The following is a 27,529-nucleotide window of genomic DNA, read 5'->3' as shown; positions in this document are numbered from 1 at the left end:
TGGGCAGGTCCCAAAACAGGGCTGAGTTCTATCCCTTCCTATATAGTGGGGAGCCTAAGCTCCTGGGCACACTGCGGTGGGAAGTGAGGAGTATGAGCCAAGCCAATCCTTGGAATGGTTAAGAAATTGATGACTGACAGGCAGTGGTGGAGCACACCCTTAATCCCAGCACTTGGAGGCAGAGGCAGGTGGATCTCTGTGAGTTCAAGGCCAGCCTGGTCTACAAGAGCTAGTTTCCAGGACAGGCTCCAAAGCTACAGAGAAACCCTGTCTCGAAAAACCAAACCAAACCAAAACAAAACAAACAACAACAACAAAAAGCTAGTTCCAGGATAGGCATCAAAGCTACACTGAGAAACGCGGGCTCCAAAAAACAAAAACAAAAAAGAAAGAAACTAACAGCCAAGCAGGCATATGCCTTTAATTCTAGCCCCCAGGAGGCAGGAAGTTCAAGGCCAGCCTGATCTACATTGCAAGTTCCAGGCCAGCCAGGGCCACAAAATGAAACCCTGTCTAAAAGCTGAAGAATAAGAATGAGAAGAAATAACAACAATAAAAGAAAGCAGCTGCAGGACCCCATACAAGTTCACGTGCCACCCTGCTTCCTTCTCTGAGAGCTTGCCGCATGAATGCCAACTTCAGAGCCCAAAACCTGGGCTCTTGTCCCCTAGGATCTTGGCCAGCCAAGAGCTAAGTGCCCATGCTTGAGACTGGCACAGCTGGGAAAGCACTTGCTGTGCGAGTGTGAGGACCTGAGTTCAGACCCCCAAAACCAGTTTAAAAAGCCGAGAGCAGTGGTTAGCCACCTGGACTCCCATAGTGGTGACATGGAGTGGGGGTGCCCAAAGCAAAGCAAGGCAGAGCTCTGGAAGCTCCCTGGCCAGCTGTCCTGGAAAACGTGGGGGAACTTCCAGGCAAATAAGAGACCCAGATAAAATAAATAAATAAATAAATAAAAATTAAAAATAAAAGAAAGAGAGAGAGAGAGAGAGAGAGAGAGAGAGAGAGAGAGAAAGGCAAAGGTATCTGAGAAATTGAAATTGAGGAATAACATCCAAGGTTGTCCTCTGACTGCCATACATGTTCCATGTTCCATGCACACTCACCCTGTATATTCAGCTGCCCATGAGTGCACACACACAAAAGAGCCAAGCATTCCAAAAAGAAGCTCACATTGCCAACATTTAGATAGTCCTCATGATTTTTACTTGACACCCAAAGACAACTGCCCTAGGAGAGTATGGGTAGTGAGTCTACCACTGTAGTCACTGAGACGGAGGCAGAGCAGGGAACTCGGTGAGATCAGAGGGCATGAGTAGCATCTTCCCAAGCCGTCCGTCCTACAGAAACATTCACCACTGCCCCTGACAACCAAGGGTCCTCAGACCACTGAGACCAGGGCCAGCCTTCTGCACTCATGTGCCAAGAACACACATCAGCAAATCCAGAGACAGAGTACTCATTAACAAGCCCTGCCCAGAATACCATTTGTAAGGGTAGCCAACTCCAGAGTTGCCCAACAATGATTGATTCAACAAATATTTTTTAAAGGCCATGTAGAAGCTGAGTTCAAAGAAGACAAAAGGCTCCAAATGCCCACATGCCCACTTTCTGATGTGGATAGCTGCAGACATACAGAGGCTTAGGCAGAGAGTTTTGGTAGGCAGCATTAATTGCATGCCTCCAAAGTATCTAAGCCTCTCCCATAGAGAAGTGTTAAATGTTAGAGTCCAGAACTCTCGACAATGTGCCGTTTTAAAGAAACATGAATGTGGCACGCAGACCTGTAATCCCAGCACTCCAGAGGAAGAAGCAGGAAAATCAGAAGTTCAAGGTTGCTATTGTCAACTATATATTGAATAGGAGGCCAGCCTGTCTTTGATATCTATATTTATTTATTGTGTGTGTGTGTGCGTGTGTGTGCGTGCGTGCGTGCACACACGTATGTGTATGTGTGGTCCTGGTAAGATCAGAAAGGGTGAGTACAACCAAAGATGACCAATGGAGGATCTGCAGAAGCAACCCCTCTATGCCTACCTTATGATAGTCTTCCTCTTTCATGTAATGGCAATTGCATGTTCCCTGCAATGGGCAATAAAACACGCAACCAAAGCCATACCATCTGAAAGCAGAACATCCTGGGGGTGGGGGGGAAATCCCAAGGAAGCCATCTTCCCCTGCATAATATGGGGTGGTACACCTCCTTGATAAACGGAGTGTACCATGCAAGTATGGGAATGCCCCCCCCCCCCGCAAGATCAGATGAATTAGTAAATGGACTCTGATTCCTGGAAATGTGAGCTAGAATCATAGCAGACTAGGGTAGTTGCTACATGGCCTTTGTGTGTGTGTGTGTGTGTGTGTGTGTGTGTGTGTGTGTGTGTGTGTGTGTGAAGCATGTGACTGAGTCATGTGATCTTCCCAGAAAAAAAAAAAAATGACCCATATAAGGGAGGAGTCCTTTTAAAGGGAATGAAGTTACAATAAACAAGCACAAGTTTGCACCCCACCCCACTCACCCTCCCTCCCACATCCCCCACCCTTCCCCGCCCATGCCTTCTCTGCCCCCATTCTGAGATGCTCTTAAGGGACACGGTAGGAAACAAAGCAGAGAGAACCACACCTGGCTTGGCTAGCTGACTATTGAAGCAATGACCCCCAAAATCAGAATTGCCCCGGGACTGAAGCCTGGGGCCAGCCGGAAGAGGGGCTTGTCCCCAGGATTGCAGAAGAGGCTGGAGCTGAGACCATGATGGGCCAGGGATGGGCAGCACCACACCCTGACCAGGACCTCTTGTCTGTCTTTCCTCTGCCTTCTTTTAAAGCTGAACTTCACGTCAGGACCCTAAAGATGGATTGGGGTGGGAGACAACTCAGGCAGTCACAGGACCCCTGCTTCTCTTCCCAGTGCGACCACATTGAATATACTTTCTGTCTTTCATCATTACCTGTCTGTTTAACTGGCTCATTGGAGATGGCGGACAGAGCCTAGGCCCTGACTCTAACAGCTCTGATGACATCCTGCCCACTCCACCTCCAAGAGGCCCCGACCCTGACTCCCAACTCCATCCTCTCGGCCTCACTGGCTGCTGGCCTCCTGGCTGTCTCCCTGCACAGCACCAAGGGGTGCATTTACAAAGGGTGCTACGCCAGGTCTTCTTTGGTGGCTCCTCACAGTCTTCCCTCTGTTCTTGCCTGCCACTACCCCAGGGAGAGGTGACCAGGAGGGTCCTGTGGGGTGTGAGCAGAGAAGCTGTATCCTTGCAGCCTGGACCCAAGTAACATGAAGGACTGGTAGTGGTTCCAGGATCCAAGCCTGAAGACCTGGCCCACCTCACTGAGGCAATGGACACAGAACACATAACATGAGGCTAAGGATCCCCCACAGCTCCCAGGACAAGAAGAGACTCGCCCACTCCAAAGTCTGAGTCAGATGGGTGTTCCTCCCAGACAAGCCTGGCTAGGATCTCTGTGTGTACAAGGGACAGAAGCCAAGCCTGGGACCTGTGGTGGACACAGTGTCAGCTCACAGTTACTTAAAACCCACAAACAGGGATGCCTGAAGGCAAGAGCTGAAGAGAGCCACCAAAATGCTCAAAGAGGGCATCACTGAGGAGCAACACTGTGAACATTCTCTGTGCTATCCCTGTGACTAGGGGTTTCTCTGTTCTCTAGGAAGAACAATAATACCCAGGGCAGAAAAGAGATCGTTGTCCCCTGTGACCCTGTAGCTAGTAGATCTCCCAATCTGTGCTCCCACCACCAAAAAAATCTTCCTGAATTTTTTTCTTGTTGGCTGCCCATGGTTGACCAATCCAGAGAGAGTTGAGGGACCCAGTCTTAGCAGGTGCCTCATCTCTCTACTCTGGATCGCACTTCCAGTTTAAGATAAAGTTGGGTGTCTGACTCTGTGACGGCTTTTCTCTCAAAGCTGAGGGCTGAGGACAGAAAGCCAAGAAATTGGTAATGACTTCTGTCAAGAACTGGGAGGGGGCGCTGAAGAGGACACAGAAGGGGTGGGACAGGTCCTTGCAGTTTTCACACTGGGGAGTACCAGGAGCTGAGGCTGGGAAGGACGCATTAGGAAGCAGGAGGGCAGGGCGGGTCTCACTCCATGACAGACTACATAGTGTTTCCGAATGCAGGGCTACCTCAGGACTCCCAGTCACAGCAGGACAGCAGGACAGGGCTACCACAGGACTCCCAGTCACAGCAGACAGTCTCAGGGACACAGTCTCAGGGACACAGCAGAGTGTCCCTGAGGCAGAAGACTGTCCTGTGCCTCAAGGGATTTTTCAGGACACTAGCCCACACTACTGGGCGTTGCCCTGACTCCCAGGATCCTTAACCAAAGATTGCAAAAGTGACAGGTCTCCCCAGGAACCCCAGCGTAGCAAGGCATAGCACAAAAGGGCACTTCTGCCAACTTCAGGCTAGAAGAGGGCCCTGGTCCTCAGGAACCAGCCTTTCCAGCCTAGCTTGTGTTGGTCACCCACACACTTGTACCCAGCCATATTCCAGAAGTAACTGCAAAGCCAACACTGGCTGGACTCTTGTGGACACGTGACCCACCTTGGGAACCTCTGGAACCTGTATTATCTTATCTGTGGAATGGTACCAAGGGACCTCCTGAGTGTCTTGCCCCAGGTAGACTAGAGGGATATTCCCTGCTTCTCACAGAGCCCTGCACTTTGGGTTTAGAGACAGTTCCCCTACAGACCCCTAAACACCCTTTTACACACACACACACACACACACACACACACACACACACACACGCACGCACCCTGTTTTACAGAGGAGGCAATGGAAGGATCTAGAATGACTATCACCCAGGATAACACACAGAGAGGTGCCAGGAAAGTTTACGGTTCTCAGCCACATTTTTAATGCTTTCATCTTTAGTTGGCTGTGACCTTGGACAAGTCCCTTGGTCTGGGTCACCCTGAGGGAATCACTGGCGTTAGAACTGCACCTGCCATTGCCCACGCACACCCTCGAGGAAGAGAGTGGGACCCCCCCCACACCCGCAGCTTTCAGTCCCAGGGGGTTGCAGCTTAGGAGCAGCAGGACTGCGGGACTTCCCGCTACCACAGTCCACATTCTCCCGCATCTGTCCCAGCCCATGTCACCGTCCACCCGTAACCTAAGACATCTGTTACCTTCCCGTCATGGTGGCCCCGCGCCTGGCAGCCTAGCACCGGTTGGCAATCCACTGGCTGTGTCCCCGACAGAGGAGTCACGGTCCCGCTGAGGGAGGAACACACCCAAACCGCGAGTGCGGCTCCGCCCAGCCGGCAGCCGGGATGAGGGGTGCAGGGGACAGTCTCAAGGGGCACGGGGGATGCCGGTGCTACCGTCAACCCTGGAAATTCTAGAAACTGACACTAGAGACACCCAACTTGAGTGGGTCGGTCACGTCCTCTCCAACCCGGACTCCGTTGCCACCTCCCGGATTCCGGGCATACTTTTCCTTTTAAAGGGAATGAAGTTATAATAAACAAGCACAAGTTCGCACCCTACCCCACCCCCATTCACCCTCCCTCCCACCTCATCCACCCTCCCCCACCCTCATCCCGAGACACTTTTAAGGGACGTAGTAGGAAAGAAAAGCTGAGAGAGCCAGTGCGCGTGTGCGCGCACTTCCTCGGCGTTCCCACAGCTGCCCCAAGCAGGAAAAAAAACAATCGGATTTATGCCTTCAAGACATTTCTGGCCACCAGCTGCCTCCTGGGGCACTAAGGGACTCTATTAGTCCCTTACCCTACTAGAGAGGGCAAGGTCCAAGGTATCTTTCTTGCATGGTGAGCTTAATCTGCCCTAAAAACCTAACACCAGTGCCTTCCTGAAAAACGCACAATTTATTTAGTTAGTTAGTTTATTTTTGACAAGATTTCATGTAATCCATGTGGTCCTCAAGCTCCCATTTATGTTGCTAAGAATGACGGGGGCTCCTCTAGCCACTGCCTCCCACCACTGGGATTACAGAAACAGACTCGGTTTATATAATGCTGGAGGATGGAGCCCAGGGTTTGGGGCAAGCTAATTAAGCACTCCACCGCCTGAGCCAGCCAAACAGTACACAGTATAGACTCCTGCCTATGGTGAAACACCCCTGATAAATCAAGAAAGACACCAGCCCTGCTGTCTGACCATATAAAAGCATTTAGGAAGTCATTTTTCTCCTCACTTGCTGAGAACAACCTGTTCTCATGCAGCTGACATCATCAAAGAGCAGAATCTACAGTTGTTGTTTTTATTGCTTTTTCCGCATGTGTCTTGGACCTTCCTGTCAAGTTGTAATTTGAGGGTTGGTTAAACACAAAGTGTCAAAGATTCTGCGGTCAGGAGAAATGTTTCCACAATTGTCAACAGGCGTGCAAGGCTGAGCAGAAATCGCCTGCTGAGCGGTTTAATCAAGCATAGAGGTCTGGGGGTGGGGGGAGGGAGGACCAAAGAGAATTGAAAGTCAAAGGCAGGGGCTGGGAAGGTGGTTGGTTCATGGAGCAAGCGTGAGGACTAGAGTTCAAATCTCCACTACATAAAAAAAAAAAAAATGGAATTGGTTGGTCCTACATGCCTGAAGCCCCAGTGCTGTTGAAGTCAGAGGCAGAAGGACCAGTGGGGCTCACTGGCTGCCAGTCTAGCTCTGGGCTCCATGAGAGACCCTGTATCAACGGAAGATGGTGGAGAATGATTCCATAGACCACTCAGGATCTCCCTCTGGCCTCTGTGTGCATTTACCTGCTCTCCTACCTCCCACTTAGCATACGCCACACACACTCACACACACACACATTGTAGGACTGTCATACGGATATAGGCATGCAGGGATCTGCTTATGGATCTAAGATCATTTGTTTACCTGCTACTCAAAAGACGTTGCTTAGTAACACTAGAGATGCAGAGCATCCAGACAAGACCAGCCCCTACCATGGGGGCACAGCATTCTGACTAATGGCTACTGGGCACATCCTGCAAAGAATGCGTGTTGCCTTGAGCCAGGAAGCAAAGGGGTCAGGCACTGCATCTTTTGCAACTGCTAGCATTTGCTGGAGATATGGATGTGGGCATGGCCCTTGTTGGGCATGACAGGTGTTATTGTAGCACATGCATGAGTACTTGGTAGGGGTAGGTGTGGGACTGGAGGTGGCTTTCCTGGAGAGTGGTGGGGTATAACAGCGGGGCAGGTGGGTGAGGGGATGTCTAGGCTGTGGGACTGTGGTTTGTTTTGGGAAACTGAAGCAGGGGATGAACTAAGAACTCTACCATAGGTGTGGGAAGTTTGATTCAGGAACATGTTCAACCTTACGGTTAAATGGGTCCCTGAGTACGTCCTTGAGAGTAGAGAACCCTCCATGAGAAGGGAAGGAGCAGAAGTTGTCCAGGCTGAATAGGGCAGTTCTGGTAAGAAGGAGTGGCTGAGGAGACAGCTCAGTCAGTAAAGTTCATACCCTCTAAGCATGAGACCAGAAGCAACTTTTAAAACACAGAAGCCAGGTATGGTCGTACGTGAGTTTGTAATCCTAATACAGGGGAAGCTTGTGGCCAGCCAACATAGCCTGATTGATGAGTTCTTAGCAGGTGAGAGTCCTGTCCTTGAAAAACCAAGGTAGGCAGCACCTTAGGAACAACAGCTAAAGTTGACGCTCTGGCTTCCACACATACATGCGCACACATGTACCTGCATCCACACACACACATGTACAAAGAAAGAGATTCAGGGATGTCATGGAAGTCAGAAGAAGAGCTCTGAGGAGCCAGGGAACCAGTGGCCCCAATCCAAGGACAGGTGCGGATCTGGGACTGGTATAAGCAGGCTTAGGGAAGTGGGGGCTCCACACCCAGAGAGGAAGGGGAGCAGACACCCTAGAGAAAGGCTGAGCCCAGGAGGCAGCAGGGGTATTATAATTGCCCTGAAAGGAGGAGGAGAAACACACAGATCTGTGAGGTCAAGGGGAGGAGTGGTGTCACCTTGTGTCTGAGCTGAGGTTAGTAAGATGGAGACGATGGCACTCGGAGAGAGGCCTGAATCGCATACTGAGGTCTGTGCCTTGGGGAAGGAGCAACAGACGGGCTCTGAGAAGTCTGAGGTCAAAGACAGGACACAGAGTGCACAGGTTTATCCCAGAAGGAAACGGAGGCACAGGAGCTTGCCGGGACGGGAGCTCGAGCTCAGAGCAGATGAACTTCCAGAGAACACAGCAGATGCCCCGATTATCCCTCCGTGTGTCTTCTGTCCAGGTCTTAACCCCATGCTGTTCAGGGATGGTCAAGAACTCATGGATGATGCAGGGTGTGGGGCTTCTTCTAGTCCGTACCAGACCAATAAGATGATGAGGAAGAGAACTCAAGGTCTCCAAGTGCCTCAGCTGGCTTCCTCCAGCCCCTAGCTGAGCCAAAACCAAGTCCCACATGAAAAGGAGAATGAGCAGGGCCTTGTAGCCCTTCCAAAATATGATGCTTAATCTTGTCAATGTGGTTGATTTTAGAATCACCATGGAAACAAATCTCTGGGCATATCTGGAATTATCTAAACTGAACTAAGGGAGAAGGTTCTGAATGTAGCCTTTCCATGGATGAGTTTCCAGACTGAACTAGAAGGAGAAAACGAGTGGCCAGTAAGATGATACAAGTGGGCAAAGGCACCTGACAAGCTGAGTTCTGTCCCCAGGGTCCGCAGGGCAGAACAACAAACTCCCACAAGTTGTTTCGACCTCCACAAGGGAGCCATGGCATGTGCACACCCAGACACATGCACATACTGGGAGCCATGGCATGTGCACACCCAGACACGTGCACATACTGGGAGCCATGGCATGTGCACACCCAGACACGTGCACATACTGGGAGCCATGGCATGTGCACACCCAGACACGTGCACGTACTGGGAGCCATGGCATGTGCACACGCAGACATGTACACATACTGTAATGGCTAACCTTGGCTGTCAACTTGGTCCCAGAATCAACTTAAACCTAATTCTCTGGACTCTACAGTGAAGAATTTTCTTGACTAGATCATTTGAGTAGGAAGTCTCACCCTTAATCTGGATTTATTTTTAAAGGTCTGGAGATCCACCCTAAACTGAGCCACACCTTCCAGTGTCAGATACATAAAAAGAAAAGCAAGAAGGAACCTTGCTTTTGGCCTGTTTGCCCTTCCTCTGGATGGCAAGTTCATCAGCCCTGCTGCCGAGTTGTTCCTTTCAGGCATTTTTGCTGAGTTGTTCCTTTCGGGCATTAGGACCTGCTTCCTAACATAGTCTGAAGGCCAGCTGAGGCATTCAGCCTCATGAACTAAATAACTACTGAATTCTTGGCCTTCCTGTCAGGAGACAGCCATAGCGGAACCAGCCGAACAGCAATCTATAAGGCACTCCAATAAAAACCTTTTTAATACAGACTTATTATGTCCTGTTGTTCCAGGAACTCTGACTAATAAACATACATGCAAATAAATAAATGTAGTAACTTTTTAGAATTAATATTAATGATATTAAAGTGGCTGAGTATAAGATTTCATCTGCTTCCTGAATGTGGATCAGATGCTGCCAGCAGCCACCTGCTGCTGCTGCCGCCATGTCTGTCCTGCCATGAGGGGCTGTATTTATTGGGACTGTGAGCTCAATAAATTTATTTGCCAGAGATTTTGTCTCTACCATGAAACAAGTAACTAATCCATAAACTCACGATGGATAGGCCCTGCAGAGGAGGCCACGTGCCTTTCCCAGCAGACAGGAGGGTGTGTGGACACCTGTTATAGATAGCCGTATGGGATGTGCCAGCTCCCTGACAGCTGGCATACCTAAACTCTCTCCCCTGACTAAAGGCTATGACTGGTTTCTGTGAGGAGTCAGAAAAGGGGTAGGCAGTGAGGATAGAGGTAGGAGGAAGGATAGAACATCCCTACTTGGGAAGGAGACAGTCTCATAACATCTGGAACGTAATTAACCAACATCTATTAACCTGGGCCATCTATCAAACCAAAGTGATTCATTGGGTAACACCATGTGTTTTTCTGATTATTTCAGTCAACAATGCCATCCCTTTGAGGGTATTTTCTGTTGGGGCTGAGGAAATGAAATGTGGGGAGAGGCTCAAAGGGAGAAATGGTCTAGGGAGCCTATAAGCACCAGTTCAGAGACCACTTGCTCTGGAAGCCCTGCCCTTCCTGACAGTGTGTTTTCTGCTTCAATAAATATCCATTTTTTACTCCTTCTGAGTCTTTATTTTCTTTGTCCGTGGGCATTCGGTTCTTTGTTCCCTCTGGGAAGAACCCAGACACCGGGGCAGCTGGCACATGGTACCGACAGTCCCCTCCCATTTCCCTCTCAAGACATCAGGGAGTAAAACCAAGCTAAGGTGGAGTAACCTAAATCCGTATTTCTGGGGCCTAGTCAGTCATATATATCCCCAATAAACCTTGTCTTTTATTCCTTTGAGATATATTGCAATTCTTTATTTGTTTCTTTCTACAACAGTGAGTTCTAGGTGAGCTAAGGCTACATAGTTAGACCCTGTCCCCACCCCAGAAAAAAAAAAGTGGTGGCATACTTTTAAAAAGTACCAGTCACACCCTTCCAAGTGGCCCAGCTGTCATTCAGTCCTGTTCCAGCTGTTTAAACTGATAACTGACCTGGGAAATAAAATCAGTGGATTTCCAATGTGACTATGATCTTCTGGTGATTTAATGGTGTGACTTGCTTTGCTTCAGTTTCTCCTGGTTTGGGGGACAAAGTGGGGTGCTTTGCTGAGGTCCCATTTCATCTTCTCTAGAAGGATATAAGACACCTCTTGGCTAAAGGACTTATTTGTTTACAACAGAAAATGTCCCTAAACTCTTTATCTCACTTAAATGACTCCTGTTTTAGTTGCATTCTTTATAGAAGGCCCTGCTCAGGTCTCAGTCCTAGGAATGGTTTTGTAGTCAAATATTAACTGTTGAAAGCCAAAGGGTAGGTTTGTGCATGACCTAGTATTGTCTGGTAGTCTCCAAACTGACGCACTTGCTCCAGGAGGGAGTAGACTCATGTAAGCAAGAATGTCACATGTCTGGGAGAACAACAGCTCTGGAAGATTCTTCCAATTCCCTCCCAGAGAAGAGAATTTCTGAACTGCCTGCAGGTTTTCCAGAGAGCTCTTGGGCTGCAGCTGGGGTGGGCTTTGGGGTGATGCATCTACCTTTGGGTCATCCCTACTCCATGTAACTTCAGCCACTTCTAACCCAATAAAAGCCATTGGTTCAGCAAGGCAGACATTGGCCTACCTGTTGCTTTGGTTTGCGATGAGCTCCCTTCTTTGGGTGCCCAGTCATTAGGTGTTGCATCTTTCCAAGGAAAATCTAAGACACAACACCACGGGTGTATGTTAATGCATTTCCTGATGATGTATGTGCACCTGTGTGCATTGAATACTGAGGCCAGTAGTCATAGCTTACTATGTAGTCCTGGTCTCAACCACTCTCCATCTTATTGTTTGAGACAGGTCTCTCACTGACCCAGAACTCTCCAAGTAGGCTAGACTGGCAGGCCAGTGAATCCCGGGGATCTACCTGCCTCTGCCTCCTTAGCTCTGAGATTACAAGCTATGTGCCACTACAGTTTTGGGGGGATTTTGTTGTTGTTTGTTTTTAAAAACAGAACAAAACGAGAGTTTTAGGATCAAACTCAGAACCTCATACTTGCAGATCAAGTATTTAGCTGACTGAGCTGCCTCCCCAGCCTAAGAAGGTTAATGAGGTCGGCGTGCTTATAAATTAGACTTGGGGAAAATCGCCGTAAGATGGTATATTCCTAAAGGGGAATGGATGTGGTTTTATGTAGAATTTTTGTCAGTTTCTATCTCTGAGATTCATGTTGGATGAAGTTTAATGTAACTGGTAGATAGATGTTCATGCCAAGCAGAACAGATATTTTTTTCTTACTGTTTGAGTTAGCACACGAAATAAGTTTATACATATCATTGTGCTTTGTTCCCTATCACTCTTTCTTGCTCCCTCTGTGTGTGTGTGTGTGTGTGTGTGTGTGTGTGTGTGTACACATACATGTGGAGGCCAGAGGACAAGCTCTGGAGCCATCCAACATTTTTTAGACCCAGGGATCTTGCTGTCTCTGCTTCCCTAGCCCTGGAATCACACTGTTCCTCAGTTTTTCATAAGTCCTGGGGATGAAACTCAAGCCCTCCTGCCCGCAAAGCATGAGCTTTACTGACCTTGCCATGCTCTGCAATCCCCCTTGTGTCTTTAAAGTCTCATTGTTCTCTAGTCTCAGACTAGAGCTGGACCAAGCAGCTTCACAAGTTCCAAAAACTCCGAGGAGGAAAGTGCCATCCCATCTGTACCTCTGGCCTGGGACGGATGCCAGTCAGCAAAAGCACTTGCAAATGGCCCTTCATATTCAGGAGTGCCACATCTCCGCATCTCAGACCATTTCAGTCTTGGCCGCCCAATTGGAAGCCACTTTGGGGCTGGGGGTGTGGCTGAGTGGCAAAGCATCTCCAGCACAAAGGGAATAAAAACAATGCCAGTTTCCCCCTGCAGGGCCACAGCCACTCACCATCTCTAAGACCACACCACCTACAAATCAGGATACATTTCGCTTCTTCTTTCCCATTGTGACAACCAACCCTGATGGGCAACCCTTCCCTCAGAGCTTCCCCAACCTCATTCCCAAAATGGTCAGCAGCCCACCCTACCATCCCCCAAACCCGATGTGCCTCCAGAGAAGGCTCATTGTGCAACCAAGGTGAGCTACCACACTGGCCAGTCCTAGGAGGGCAGGAGGCCCAGGGCTGTCCCCTTCCCTACTTAGTCGCATGAGTACAGACAGCATAAAAGGTGGCAGGGAGATTCAGGGTTGGGCAGAAGACACAGTTGGTTAGTAGAACAACCCTCCCAAGTCTAGAACTCACACATCACAGCTTCGCTTCTTTACCTTGGTAACTGAGATGACCTTCTGCCTCCCTGGGACCCTCCTTCCCTGAGGGCTTCCAGAAGCTCCTCTGGGCGGCCACCAAGCGTCCCACTACCACAGCTCTCAGGCGCTGCACTCTCACCTCCGCTAAGCAGGAGACTTGGCCTGAGGTCCAAGCCTAGAAGGTGTGGCCGGAAGCACTTTGGGGTCGGCCAAGGACAAGCTAGGACAGAAAAAGTTTAGGAAGGAAAAGCCTGCCTCCAGAGAGATCCAGAATGACAGGACAAAAGTAGTGAGAGCCGCCCTCTGATTTCAGAGGGGCTGGGAAGGACAGCTGTCAACGTGAATTCTAGTTGCGGCAAAGAGGTCATGAGCCTTTAGTAAGGCCAATGTCCACAGGGCAGATGGCCAAGAAAACGGAGCCCATTGTGCCTAGGGAAATGAACCATGTGCCCTTAACCTCATTTACCAAGGTTGGTAAATGCTTTTTTTTTTTTTTCCAAGATGTCTCTTGATAAATATTGCTTCCCCTGAAAGGAGGAAAGTCTCTGGACCACTTATTTTATTGTACTTGTTTTCTTTGATAGCTTTCTGCTATGAAACTCTTACTGTGCTGGAAAATGTGCATGGCTAGGAAGAATAACAGTCACCTCCAGTGTCTCCACCCAGGCAGCTGCTGGCCACCTGCTTACGTGTGGACTCGGTGTTCACTGGCTTGTGTTGTCTACTGTTTTTGTTTTCAATGTTACATTTATGTATATGAGTCTTTTGCCTGCATGCATATATGTGCGCTATGGGTGTGCCTGGTGTCTTCTGATGCCAGAACAGGCTCTCCAGAATTAGAGTTACAGATGTGGGTGCTGGGAACTGAATTCAGGTTCTCCGAAAGAGTAGCAATTGCTCTTAATCACTAAGTCACCTCTGCAGCCCCTTTGGCTGTGTTTTTTGGAACAGTCATCTCCTTTAGCCCAGGCTGGCCTTGAGTTCAAAGCACTTGGCTACTCACTATGCAGCCAAAGACGACCCTGACTTTCTCCTACCTCCATGTCCCTGGGGTTGCGAATACAGCTGTGCACCACCAAATCTGTTATCCTTTGCTGGGGAGGGAACCCAGGCACTATTCACGGTGGGCAAGTATTCTACCAACTAAGCCACGCCGCTAGCCCAAGTGATAGTTTAGTGTTTGTAATATCATAGCCTCTCCGTGGCAATTACAGACGTTTGTCACCCTCTAGGTTCTCATTTGAGTTTCCCTGATCCTACAGCCCCTTTCGAAAGGCTGCCCAGTAAACCTTTGTCAAAAGCAGGTTGTTCTAAACGTTTTGGAAAGTTTCCTGTTCCTGGGCTGGTCATCTAAGTTTCCTGTGTCCTTCATAAACTGGGGCTTCAGAGAAATTGTCTGCAACACTTCTCCTCCTGAATTGAATTGGTATGAGTGGAAAGAACTTTAGTAAGTCTCAATGTCTAGGTCCTTTAAAAGGCAATTTGTATTTGTGGCTTTATTGTTTATTTTATGTCTGCGTGTCTGAGTGCATGTATAAACGCCATGTGCATTTGGAGCCTTTGGAGCTCAGAAGTGTCTATTCCCCTGGAACTGGAACTGGAACTGTAGGTGGAAACTGGCATTTGAGACAAGGTCTCACTCTAGCCCAGACTGACCTGAGATTCGCTGTATATTTCAGGCTGGCCACAATCTCCAGGAACCTCCTGCTTCAGCCTCTCCAATGCTGAAATGACAGGAGGGAACCACCATGCCCAGCTGGACATTTTCTAGCCACCATAACAACTCTGAAGCCCTGATCCCCGCGGCAACTGGTGGCAGGGATTTGTTTTGTCACTGTGTATGTGGTTAGTGATTGAAGGTTGTTTCTTCTAAAGGGGACAGCCTCTGAAGCCCATGTTGTGTTCTTGTTAGCCCAGCTACATGGCTCATTCAAAGTCAGTTTAAGCTATTTATTAGCCAAAAATTGTACGTAAGCCTCTTGTACATTTGGGCAGTTGTGTGCATATTGGGCATATGTGTGCATGTGGAGACCAGGGGACAACCTCTGCTCTTGTTCCTCAGGAGCCACATACCTTTTTGTTTTATTGAAGAAGAGTCTCTCGCTGGCCTGTAGCTCACCAAGCACTGTAGGCTGGCTGGCCAGCAAACCCCGGGGACCTGCCTACCTCTGTATCTTTGGTACTGGGGATACAGGTGCACAGCACTGGGGACCTGCCTATCTCTGTCTCATTGGTACTGGGGATACAGGTGCACAGCACTGGGGACCTGCCTATCTCTGTCTCATTGGTACTGGGGATACAGGTGCACAGCACTGGGGACCTGCCTATCTCTGTCTCATTGGTACTGGGGTTGCAGGTGCACAGCACCCCCGGGGACCTTCCTACCTCTGTCTCAATGGTACTGGGGTTGTAACTGCACAGCACTGGGGACCTGCCTGTCTCATTGGTACTGGGGTTGCAGGTGCAGAGCACTATGCCCAACTATTTTTTTCTTTTCTCTCATAGGTTTTTGGGATCAAACTCATGTCTTCATGATCAAAAGGCATGCATTCCACTGATCAAGACATCTCCCAAGCCCCCAAAGTAAGGTGGTTTTGTTTTGTTTTGTGTGTGGTGTATGAAAACTTTTTAAAAATTGGTTTTGTTTTGGTTTCTACCCTGTACTACTGATCCACATTTAGCTCGAATGCTGCTACTACTATTGTTTTGTTCTATTTTGTTTCCTCTATACTCAGTTGCAGCCAAATACCAGACTTCCTCATTTTGATCACTTCTCAGAATGTTGCCCTGGCCATGCATGTGGTCTTCCAGCTCCCCAGGGACACATGTGATTTGTTTTAAAGTCTGATTTCCTTAAAGATCTTTGGCATTGGAGTAGCTTATTGTTCAGGGAATGTTTGGTCAGAGATCGTGGATCTCTGCGTATCATAATGGTTAATCTTAGCTGTCAGCTTGACTAAATCTGGAATCAACTAAAAGGGAAGCTGCTGGGCACTCCTGTGAGGAATTTTTCTCGATCAGATTATTTGAGGCAGGAAAGCGTGCTGTAAATGTAGGTGGCACCTTCTGGTAGCAGTCCAGATAATAGGACATGGAAGAAGGAAATTCTGGTTTTGCCTGCTTGCCCCCACTCTCCTGATAAACTCACCTACCCTGTTGTCAATAAATTTCTTCACTGATACTAGAACAAACTTCTCTGGGCTTCTGGTATAGACCAAAGACCAGCAGCTCTCAGGAAACCTCCAGGACTTCAGCACAAGTTTGGAACTGCTGAGGACTCCTGGAGACGGACCAACATGCTGGATTCTTAGTCTCTTCTATTCAGCAATTGTTGGGCTGCCCAGATTGACCATGCGTGCTAATTTAACAATATCCCATTTAAGGTGTAGTCGTTCTTCTACCAGTTCTAGTCTTTTTAAAATCATTTTATTTCTTTTTATGTCATGTGCATTGGTGTTTTGCCTGCGTGTATGCCTGTGACAGTGTATCAGATCCCCTGGAACTGGAGCTATAGACAGTTGTGAGCTGCCATGTGGGTGCTGGAAATTGAACCGGGATCCTCTGGAAGAGAAGCCAGTACCCTTTAACCACTGAACCATCTCTGACTAATACAGATTGTGGCACTAGAAGTTGGTTTTAAAGAAACAGAATTGTAAGGATGAATTTCTCTAGTTGATTTGGTGATATCTGGAGCTAGCTCTCCAACTCAATAAAACCTGAAGTTACTAACGACTCTCCTGACGGCACAAGGCACTGAAAGTGCACTGTGTAAACTATAGAAAGAACTACGCAAGACAAATGCAGCTGACGCCCTCGCTCACCTCCTGTGAGGGGCGAAGAACGTGGTGACTCCGTACATAAAACTTCTGGAAGAAAGCAATGACACTGACTAGCTACTTCTAGCATCTCTGGATACAGTGAAAGGGGAAAAGACTAAGTTCAGGGGTAGAAATTAACTGGCCCCGTCTAAGGGTTTCTAAATGTACCCCTGGAAAAGGGTTGCTCCAACTCCAGCAGCCATGGCAGTCAAGCTGCAGAAAATCAAACTGAAACCCTCACCGTGCAACTGGTCAACCTGGAGCATAGCTGAAGTCCAGCCGTGGAGGATGCCAGCAGTGAAACTGGGGGCACTGGTTAAAAAGGAGTGGAGTCCTCTGATTTGTGCGGGAGAGCGCTGAAGAGGTCGTAGCTCTCCAACTCTCGGGTTCTGGTAGGTTTGCTTTGGTTGAGGAAATAGTCTTGATGTAGAAGAAATGTGATTGCTTGCTGATTAATGGGTTTGTTGATGTAAAACCACAGCTGACATCCTAAAGGAACAAGAGATAGTTTATTCTGGAGCCATTTTGAGTGACCATGGCCTGAGAATACAGATTTGTGAGACACCAAATTCCATGTTCCAACATGGAAGCAGTTTCACAGGGCTTTTTGGTTTGTTTTTGTTTTGTTTTATAGTTTTACAGAACAAAGAAAATCACAAAAGAAAATGAATTTTAAAATATATCGGTGAGTACACCAGAGAGATGGGTACAAGAAAATGGGGAGTTACTTAATAGGGCAAAGATGTGACCTGATGAATTCTTAGATCTTGGGTTGGTGCAAGCCAGTGTCCTGCTAAGTTAATAGCTTCTAAGAAGTTTTATTTTATTATCACAAGGTGTTAGTTCAGATAGAGAGTGGGGCAAGGAATGGCTATCCCAGAAGGTTAGCACTAGCCCAAGATAAGGCAACTAGCCTCTGGACCTAGCAAATCCCAACCTCTCCACAGCGCAGAAATCCAATTGGTCCATCAGCCTCTGTAGACACACGCCATTCAGGAGATTTGCTGCTGCTGCTGCTGCTGTTTTCAGTTGTCTGTTTCTTCACAGAAACAGCTTCTTTTTAGAAATGCTCTCATTCAAAGGCGGCAGCCAATGGGACTTGAAAAGAGCATGGCTGGAAAATTGGTGAGAAAGGCTTTTGGGGAAGAAGTTTTTAGATGGATCTCACCAAATTGACAAAAGATACTTGTGTTCATCAAAAGGTGACTTCTGCAGAGGAAGAGTTTAGTAGATAGAAGGACCGATTCTGTGAACAGTCAGCTCCCTAGTTACTTTTCTGTTGCCATGACAAAACTCAATGACCACTGCAACAAAGAATTTAGCTTGGTGGTGGTGGTGGCGCGCACCTTTAATCCCAGCACTCGGAGGGTAGAGGCAGGTGGATCTCTGTGAGTTCAAGGCCAACCTAGTCTATAAGAGCTAGTTCCAGGATAGCTAGGCTGTTACACAGAGAAACCCTGTCTCGAAAAACCATGAAAAGAAAAAGGAGGGAGGGAGGGAGGGAGGGAGGGAGGGAGGGAGGGAGGGAGGGAGGGAGGACGAATGAATTTAATTGGGCTCACTTACCGTTCCAGAGGGTGAGTGCATGACCACCATGGTAGGAACAAAGCAGCTGGTGCTGGAGCAGTAGCTCCAATCTTCTATCAGATCCACAAGCAGGATGCAAAGGGAGCTAACGAAATGGTGGGGGTGTTTGAAACCCTCAGACACACATCCTCCAACAAGGACACATCTCCTAATCCTTATCAAATCATTCCATCAACTGAAGACCAAGCGTCCAAACGGAGGTGGCAGAGGTGGAGGCTATACATGTGCCCAACATCATGGACTTGCACTTGCGAGGCTGACCTGGATCTAGCTGCTGTGGAATGGCAGTGCCCTCTATATGACACTGGGGACAGTTAGAGGGGTGTAGGTCGACAGGGAAAGCAAGAATGGGCTCCAGAAACCATCTCAAGGAGAGAGATAGTAGGAAGGCCCAGGGCAGATAGTAGAAACAGAAGTGAAATATTTTATGAAACTTAAAAACCATTTTTAAATATTTATTTATTTATTTATTATGTATACAATATTCTGTCTGCATGTATGCCTGCAGGCCAGACCTCATTACAGATGGTTGTGAGCCACCATGTGGTTGCTGGGAATTGAACTTGGGACCTTTGGAAGAACAGGCAATGCTCTTAACCACTGAGCCCCTTAAAAACCATTTTGTATGACTTGGAATAACATAATGCCTGTAAGCTAGGACCTGGCCACCAGTCAGCTCTGGTAAAAAGCTGTACCTTGGAATCAAGCTCTGATGTGTTAATGGACTGGTCACAGGCAGCTCAGATACAGCCAAGCCCAAGCCAGACCTTGATATACTAATGAACTAACCCCTGGGGAGCACTGATATGTTGCTGAACCTGCCTTAAGCTGTAAACCCTAATAGGGCAAAACCACTGCCCAATGAAATGATACAAAAATTGGAACTTTGGCAATGGTCTTGAGGATCCCAATGCCATGCTCCCAAGACAACAGCTTCTCCAGACTCTGTGCTGATACCCATAAGCAAAAGGACTTGAAATTGGCCTCTGTGTGTGGTGGCCCTGACTTCAGCGACCGTTGAATTGCACCATCACTGGCCCCACACACGCCCATATTTCAGTATTAGAGGCTGGCCAACACTCTCAAGGCCTCCCTGGACTTCTTCTACCAGTGCTATCCCTCCAGCCTGTCACAGCTGAAGGACTTCTCAGTGGATATGGGTTGGGTCTGCAAACTTCCAGTGTCCTCACCAGAGATTGTCCAGTGGAACCCTGCAGCAGCACTTTCTGCCCAAACAACTGTCCCTGTTTGGTGTGTTTAACTTTTATACTAGGTATATAAGGTAATATATATATATGATATATATATATATATCTTATATATATATTTCTATTTTAAGTATTATTGTCAAAAGACAGATCTCATGTGGATATCCAACTGCTGAGTGCCTCATAGCCCACAGACCATGCTCTCTGCAGCAGGGCTCTTAACAGGCTCGAAATACAAAAGGGGAGGAAAACACCTGCTACGCCCACGGCTGTCACGCCTGTGTAGCAGAAAAATGCCGCTAAGGTGGAATGACGCTGAAGGGTTGGGGTCTGCACTCCCAGGAGCTGAGCCCCAGGCGGTTCCCTGGCAATCAGCCACAGTCATGATTCTGGATCAGCAAACTCGCCTTTGCTGGCCCTGGCGCCGTACTGAGCTTTCTGGTCTGTTTCTGTATTCTGTGTAGTTCTTTTATCTTGCCAGCAGATCAAGATGTTCTAGGACATTACCGATAATAACCAAACTACTGAGGACATATTGGACTCTGGCTCGCTCTCTGGGGGAACTTATGGATCCCCTAGAACAGAAAGAGCTCATGATAGAAGATGAGTAAATGATGAAGGAAAACGTATGGAGTGACACGAGTTACCATCTATGGAGAGGCTAACCAGAATGAGAAACCCCTGGTGCATTTTAGATAGGAAAGAAAGGCAGGTTATTCTTGACAATATGAAACCAGCCATTCAATATTGAAGCAAGCCTTGGGAGTGAAATCCTAAAGAATGGTGTTTGGGTCACCATGGGAACAGATATGATTTAGGGCCATGAGAAAGCAGTTGGTTAATGGTGTAAGAAGAGTTTCAAAGAAGAGCTCTGCCCACCTGGTCCTAACCACAGAACATACTGAAAACAATCAATTGCCTGTAATCATTCTTTTCATGAAAAGCTTTTTGTTTGCCAACTTCCTTCTGTAATCCCATAAAAGTGATGCTTGAATTTTAGTAAATTTGCAGCAGCATATTCAACCCTATTGAGTGTGTCTGTCTGTCATTTCCTCGCTGATTCCTGATTTCTCCTGGCCTTCACCCCTGTTCTCCCTCGGTCTGTGGTCTCCACGAGAGATGGTCCGCGGCAAACACCCACCCCAAAGTCCTACTAGCAAGCTCCCAGCTCTGGAACCCTCCCATCCCAAAGGGAGCTTCAGTAAAACCAAAGCTTTCACTTGCTCTGTCTCAGTATTCTGTCTTTCCTAGGCATTTAATTCTTTGTTCCACAAAACAAAGTCAGTGGTCCCCTAGACGAGCACCAGCACTCAGGTAGAGGACCATTCCCCAGGGTCCTAATGGTAAGCTGACCACCATGCTTATAGTATTCCACATAGTGCTGCTCCTGATCAAGGTACACAAAGGCCAAAGAAATCCATCAGTGGGCCCACACTCACGTAATTCACTGGTTTTACCATGTTCCCTGCTATCCTGAAGAAATCTGGTTTAATAGCAGTGGAATGACCTTTAAAAAACACATACAGCAGCAATTATGTGACATCAGCCTAGATGGCTGGAGCAGGGTTCTCCAAAAGGCTGTATACGTTTAGAATCAGCATCCAACAGATGGTACTGAGGTTCATATAGACAAGAAGCATGGGCCCAAGGCCAAAGGAAATGAGAATGGCTCCGCTCTCAGTGCCTCTTCTGGTGATCCACTAGCAAAATCTGTCCCTCCTGTCCCCATGACTTTGTGCTCTGCATGCCAGAAGTTTTGGTTCCAGAAGGGGCAAGTGCTTCTGTCAGGAAGCCTAACAAATGTTCCATTAAACTGGAAGCTAAGACTCCTCCTCTTCCTGGCCACTTGAGCTCCTGATGCCCTTGGATCAATGGGCTAAGGAGCAACGGTACAAATGGCTGTTTCCAGGAAGAACTAGGATGCCTCTCCACAACAGAGTAAGAAAGAGCATGTCTGGAATGCAGGAGATCCTTCAGGACGCCAACGAGAATAGCCCAGTAACCTGTACCATGACTAATAATCCAGAGACAGATACTGGGGTTCAACCTGAAGGTCAGAAAAGCAAATCAGCCAGCCACTGGCTCTTACCTCTACCTCAGTTCAAAATGGTGATTCTGCCTCCAGGAATCCTCAGAATAAGACTGTGTCTGAGAGCTGTCTCCTCCTGTCTTATATTCCTCTCTAATGCTGGGATTCAGAGTGTGCAACACTTGCCAGTTTCTACAGCAAACTAGTGTGGCTACTGGGATTAAATAAAGGTGTGTGTCACCACCACCTGGTCTGTAAGGTTGATCAGGGCGGCTCTTTTATTCTCTGATCTTCAGGTAAGCTTTATTTATTAAAATAAAAGGAAATATCACTACAGTAACCCAATTCAGACCGAATGTTAAATGGAACAGACCCCTCAGGAACGATCCCTCCATGCTGGTCATCCCTCCATGCACGAACCAAAATCTGATGAAATGCCTGCTGAGGTAGGTGAGTCACAGAATGGCTAGGGAAACAAGGCAGGTAAGGCCATACACAGGATCAGTTATAGTAATGAGGGCTGTAGCTGTCATAAGCATGTCTGTGCGTGTCTTAGTTCGAGTTTCTGTTGCTGTGATAAAAACAACACAATCAAAAGCAGCTTGTAGAGGAAAGGGTTTATTTATCCTGTAGTTTGTAACCCATCATCCAGGGAAGTCAGAGAAGGGACTCAAGGCAGGAACCTGGAGACGGGAGCTGACACAGAGACCATGAGGAGTGCTGCTCACTGGCTTGCTCCTTACAGCGTGTCTTCATACACCACCCGTAACCCCTGCACTGGGGAGGTGCTGCCCTGGGTGAGCTGGGCCCACAAACATCAAATACTGTTTAAGAAATGCCCCCACAGGCTTGCCCACTGCCAATTCTGTGGGGATATCATCTCAGTCCAGGTTCTCGCCTCTCTAAGATTTCAGCTTGCGTGTCGGTTTACAAAACAGCAGCCGGCACAGCCCTATTCTATTTAGAACATGTTTGTGAAGATATACACATACACTTGAGCAGATATTTGTGTTTCCTTTCCTCTCTTTGTTCTGTAATATAACACTGATTGAAACAGTATCAGTGGTTAAGTGCTGCAAATGGGATATTAAAAGACTAAGCATTCTTTTTTTTTTTTTTTTTTTTTTTGGTTTTTTCGAGACAGGGTTTCCCTGTAGTTTCTAGAGCCTGTCCTGGAACTAGCTCTTGTAGACCAGGCTGGCCTCGAACTCAGAGATCCGCCTGCCTCTGCCTCCCGAGTGCTGCGATTAAAGGCGTGCGCCACCACCGCCCGGCAAGACTAAGCATTCTTCAAGGGACTTTACTACCTGTTTGGAAGAAATAATGTTTGAGGCTGTATATGAGATCACTGCGTCATGTTAGGCAGAATTATGACCATATTATACATTGCTTTGGAAATAAAGCATGATATAAGAAATGACCAGGTGTCAAGCTGACAAGAGGCAAGTTGACAAGACTTGCCAACTGAACCTGAAATCAACTAAAAGGCAAGCAGCTGCGGGCAACTCTTGTGAGGGGTTTTCTTGATCAGATTAGAGGCAGATTAGAGAAAGGCTCACCATACATGTGGGTGGCGCCTCCTGGTGGTAGTTCTGATAAAAGAACCCAGAAGAAGTAAACTGGTTTCACCTGCTCACCGGCACCCTCTGGACAAAGTGGTCTCTGCTGCTCTGCTGACGCCTTCACAGATAACCAGAACCAGCATCCTCAGGTTGAGACATCCAGCCTCTAGACTCGGCGACTGGCCAGTTCTTGGCCTGACCCTCTAATATGAAGCAGGTATTGTTGATTACCTAGACTATATCGTATAATCCAATCCAATAAATCCCTTCTTCTGTCAGTTCTGCTCCCGAAGCCCCTGATGCACTGAGACCTGTTTCCAGCCTGTGACTGCTCCTGCATTTTTAGGCACAGATTTCTGTCTCCCAGGTGGGCTCTTCCTAGACTCTCCTAGACCTGTTACATTTCTGAGTACTTTGTCATTTTTCTTGTTGCTATCATGGAGACATCAAGTTCTCTTTGTGTATGTGCTCACATATTCATGCGGGTACATGCGTGTGTGAGGGGAGGGTCAAGGAACAGGCTCAGGTAACTGCCCCTCAGACACTGCCCACCAATTTTTTCCTTTCTTGTTTTCCTGTTCGTTTGTTCTGAGACATGTTTTCACTGCCCTGGCACTTGCCTAGCCGTCTAAGACAGCTGGCTAGCAAACCGCAGGGACCTACCTGCCTGCCTCCTCAGCACTGGTGTGAAAACATGCCACCACACTTGGCTCACTGTACATGGGTGTGGGGGAATCGAACTCAGGTCCTCATGCTTGCAAAGCAAACACTTTACCAATTGAATCATCTTCTCGGCTACCTTTAATCTCTTACAAAAACAAAGCAAAACAAAAAACTGAAAAAATCTCTCTCTCTCTCTGAGTGGTTTACAGGCTGTGGTCCAGTCAATCCAACAGCGCTGTCTCCTGACTGAAAGACCAAGAATGCAACAGTTTTTCAGTCCACAAGGCTGGATGTCTCAGCTAGTCTTCAGGGAACAATGGGATCCTGAAGGAGTATGTCCTGACACCAGTAAGGGAACGTCAGCAACAGGATAGATGAACTGACCAGCCAGAGTGAGGGCAAGAAGGCAAACAGCAAAAGCTTCCTTGTTCCATGTCCTTTCAAGTGCATGTCACCAGATGGTGTGGTCCAGAGTTAGGGTGGCTCTTCCCATCCCAAATGTGTCCAATCAACACAATCCCTCACAGATGTTCCCAGCTGCTTAAGTTTAGTTGGCTCCAGATATGTCAGGATGACAATCAAGATTGCCATCACAGATGATTCTTTGAAGGATTAACACAATTCACAACCTTTAGCCAAATAAACTAAAAGACAGGATCCAAACTAATAAAATTAGAGACATCGCAACAAACACTAAGAAAATGCAAGAAATCATAAAGATTTCATTTTTTAAAAAGAATCTACATTCTACCAAAGCCAAAGTCTAAAAGGAAAGGATTAATTTCTAGATATATATTATCCACCAAAGCTAGGTCAAGATGAGACATATACCCATGGCATTCAATGGGCTAGAACCAGTAATTGAAAATCTCCGCACAAGAGACTGGAGAGATGGCTCCACATAAGGACACAGGCCGTACTTGCAGCGGTCTCAGTTTGATTCCCAGCACCCACACGATGAGTCACAACCATTTGTAACTCCCGTTCCAGGGATCCAATGCCATCTTCTGGCCTCCATGGGCACTACATGCATGTGGTACACAGACAGACATGCAGGCAAAACACCCCTACAAACAAAATAAAATAAAAATCCCTTTATAAAAATCTCCCTAGGAGAGCTGGCCTTGCAGGCATGATAGCAGGAGCAGCCTCTCACCTCTCCTGAGCAGCACAGCAGAGCTGGTCTTGGTGGCGTGAGTGAGAGAGACCTAGCCCCAATAGCATAAGCTCAGGAGAAATGACCATACCGCTCCCCTGGGCAAAGCAGGAGAGCTGACCCTGGTTGTGTAGCTGCAGGAGAGGGGGTGAACCAACCAGCTCAGCTCCCACCCAGGTCCAGATCCAAGGCTTTGAGTTGGCCCACCCCAACATCTACCCCATCTATGACCTGCTGGAGCAGGTGAAGAGAGCGGTCCTGCAGACCCAAAGCTGCAGCATCTCTGTAACCCAGGGCAACAGCAGGACATCCTAGAGGAGTTCTGGTAAGGACCCAGTGTTGATAGTGTAGCAGAAGCCAGAGTAAATGACTCACTGCAATGAACATATGTTAAGTAAAGCTGTTTAAGCAAAAGGGTGTACTGTGTTATACACCATTACACACTGCAGATTCTACAGTGAGATTTGTGTTTGTTTGCTTTCTTTTAGAAGGAGAGGTTACAGGGCAGATAAGGAAGGAAAGAGAGATAAATGGGATTGGGGCACATGATATGAAATTCACAAAGAATCAATAAAAGTTAAAAATGAAACAAAACAAAATCCCAACTAAAAAAGTCTAGGGCCAGATGAATTGAATGCAGAATTCCACCACACTTTCAAGGAATTAATAGCAATACTTCTCAAATTATGTGTAAAGTAAAAACGGAAGAAACACTTCCAAATTCCTTTTACAAAGTTACTATTAGTCTGATACCAGACAAAGACCCAATAACAACAACAAAGGAAAATTATATGCCAATATTTTTGTTGAACATGGATGCAAAAATCCTGAATAAAAATACTTGCAGACTGAATTTAAGAAAAATCAGAAAGATCACCATGATCAAATCAGTTTCATCCCAGAGATGCTAGGATGGCTTAACATATGTAAGCCAATAAATCCACCACATAAACACACTAAAAGACAGAAAAGTAATCCACCACATAGTCACACTAAAAGATAGAAAGCATGTGATCATCTTATTAGATGCAGAAAAGGCCTTTAACAAAAATCTAACATACCTTCATAATGAAAGCTCTAGAGAATCTGTGACATATCTCTACATAATAAAGGCAACACAGATTTCCTCAGCCAACATCTGGCTAAACACAGAAAAACTCAAAGCATTTCCACTAAAATCAGGAACAAAACAAGAATATATAAAATATATATATAAAATATATATAATAAATATATAATATATATATATATTATATATATATTAGCTGGAGCAATAAGACAAGTGGAGACAATAGAGAAGGAAGAAGTCAAGTATCTTTATTTGCATATATGACTCTTTTATAAAGGCTCTAAAGACTCCACAAGAAATCTCTTATGGTTGACAAACACATTCAGCAAAGTAGCAGAATACATAATTTGCAAAAATTAGTAGCATTCCTATATACTAATGACAAACTACCAAGTATAAAATCAGGAAAATAATTCCACTTAACCTGTGTGTGTGTATGAGAGAGAGAGAGAGAGAGAGAGAGAGAGAGAGAGAGAGAGAGAGAGAGAGAGAGAGAGATTTGAAATAGAATTCCCTGGGGGTAAAGCATACTAACTGGTTATCCAACACTAGATAGCCAGTTCTGAAAACATACAAGTAACGTTATACAGACTGAGCAGGTTATATCTGGAAATGTGTATATATGCATGTACATACATATATGCATGTAATAACAATGAAAAAGAAAGAGTCCACAAATTTGAAAGAGAGTAAGGGTTTGAAGGGAGGGTTTGAAGGGAGGAAAAGGAAGAAACAATATAATTATATTCTCAAAAATATAAAAGAAGTAATTAAAAAACTATAAACAAACAGAAACCAGGAGTGGGCTGGGAGGCAGTCCTTTACCAACTCTACTTTCAAAGGGAATAACCTAAGCTCTGTAGGTGTAAATTTTTAAGTTAAATACACACACACGTGATCTGCCTGCATGTTTGTACGTGTACCACATACCTGCAGCCTCAGCGGAGGCTAGAAGAAGGCATCAGATTCCCTGGAACTGAAATTACCAGTGGTTGTTAGATGCCATGTGGGTGCTGGGATCCGAACCTGGGTTCTCTGCAAGAGCGGCAAGAACCGCTAGCCATCTCTCCAGCTCCTTCATTAGAATTGAGGTAACCGTAGAAATGTAGACACTTGTTAAAAAAAGAAAGAGAGGAGGAGGAGGGAAGGAGGGAGAAATTCTGTGTACTCTTTCCCCAGATTCCTCCATTTAGCAAAATGTTAACAATGTTAGGCACCTGACAATAAATATTCACTATGCCAGCAGAGTCTCCCTAGTGCATCCCTTTACTACCACAACCACTCTAAAGACTATTTTTTTTTTTTTTTGTTTTTGTTTTCCGAGACAGGGTTTCTCTGCAGCTTTTTTAGAGCCTGTCCTGGAACTAAAGACTATTTTTTTAACCGTGACTACAACATAAGATGAGGAGCCGCCTACTCCGGGACTTCCGCAAAGCCTTGGACACCACCCTTTCCGCCGTTGCCGACCAACCGCAGCCTGAGGATCTAGCTACTTCCGCTTGAGGGCGCCCGAACCCGGAA

At 46.9% G+C, this 27,529-nt stretch overlaps 1 protein-coding gene across 5 annotated transcripts in view; it reads right to left on the bottom strand.

The window, feature by feature from the left end:
- The window catches only part of Lims2 (LIM zinc finger domain containing 2), a 35,247-nt gene extending 21,995 nt beyond the window's left edge, over positions 1-13,252 (bottom strand). The window contains exons 1-2 of one of the 5 annotated variants that reach the window (XM_038329239.1): positions 12,935-13,251; positions 10,639-10,774 (exon numbers count right to left, since the gene is read on the bottom strand). Coding sequence is in view for 1 of the 5 variants with exons in the window: in XM_038329236.1 (XP_038185164.1) it covers positions 5,163-5,173 (11 nt within the window). In the remaining 4 variants the exon portion in view is untranslated. Of the gene's footprint in view, positions 1-1,257; positions 1,411-5,162; positions 5,398-10,638; positions 10,775-12,934 lie in introns of those variants that run through there. The other 4 variants (XM_038329241.1, XM_038329238.1, XM_038329236.1 and 1 more) reach the window with 4 other exon arrangements.
- Between the last annotated feature and the right edge of the window lie 14,277 nt (positions 13,253-27,529).

Source organism: Arvicola amphibius, chromosome 5 (genome assembly GCF_903992535.2).
Source record: "Arvicola amphibius chromosome 5, mArvAmp1.2, whole genome shotgun sequence".
NCBI classification, from domain to species: domain Eukaryota; kingdom Metazoa; phylum Chordata; class Mammalia; order Rodentia; family Cricetidae; genus Arvicola; species Arvicola amphibius.
This window is presented reverse-complemented; position numbering and strand designations above follow the sequence as displayed.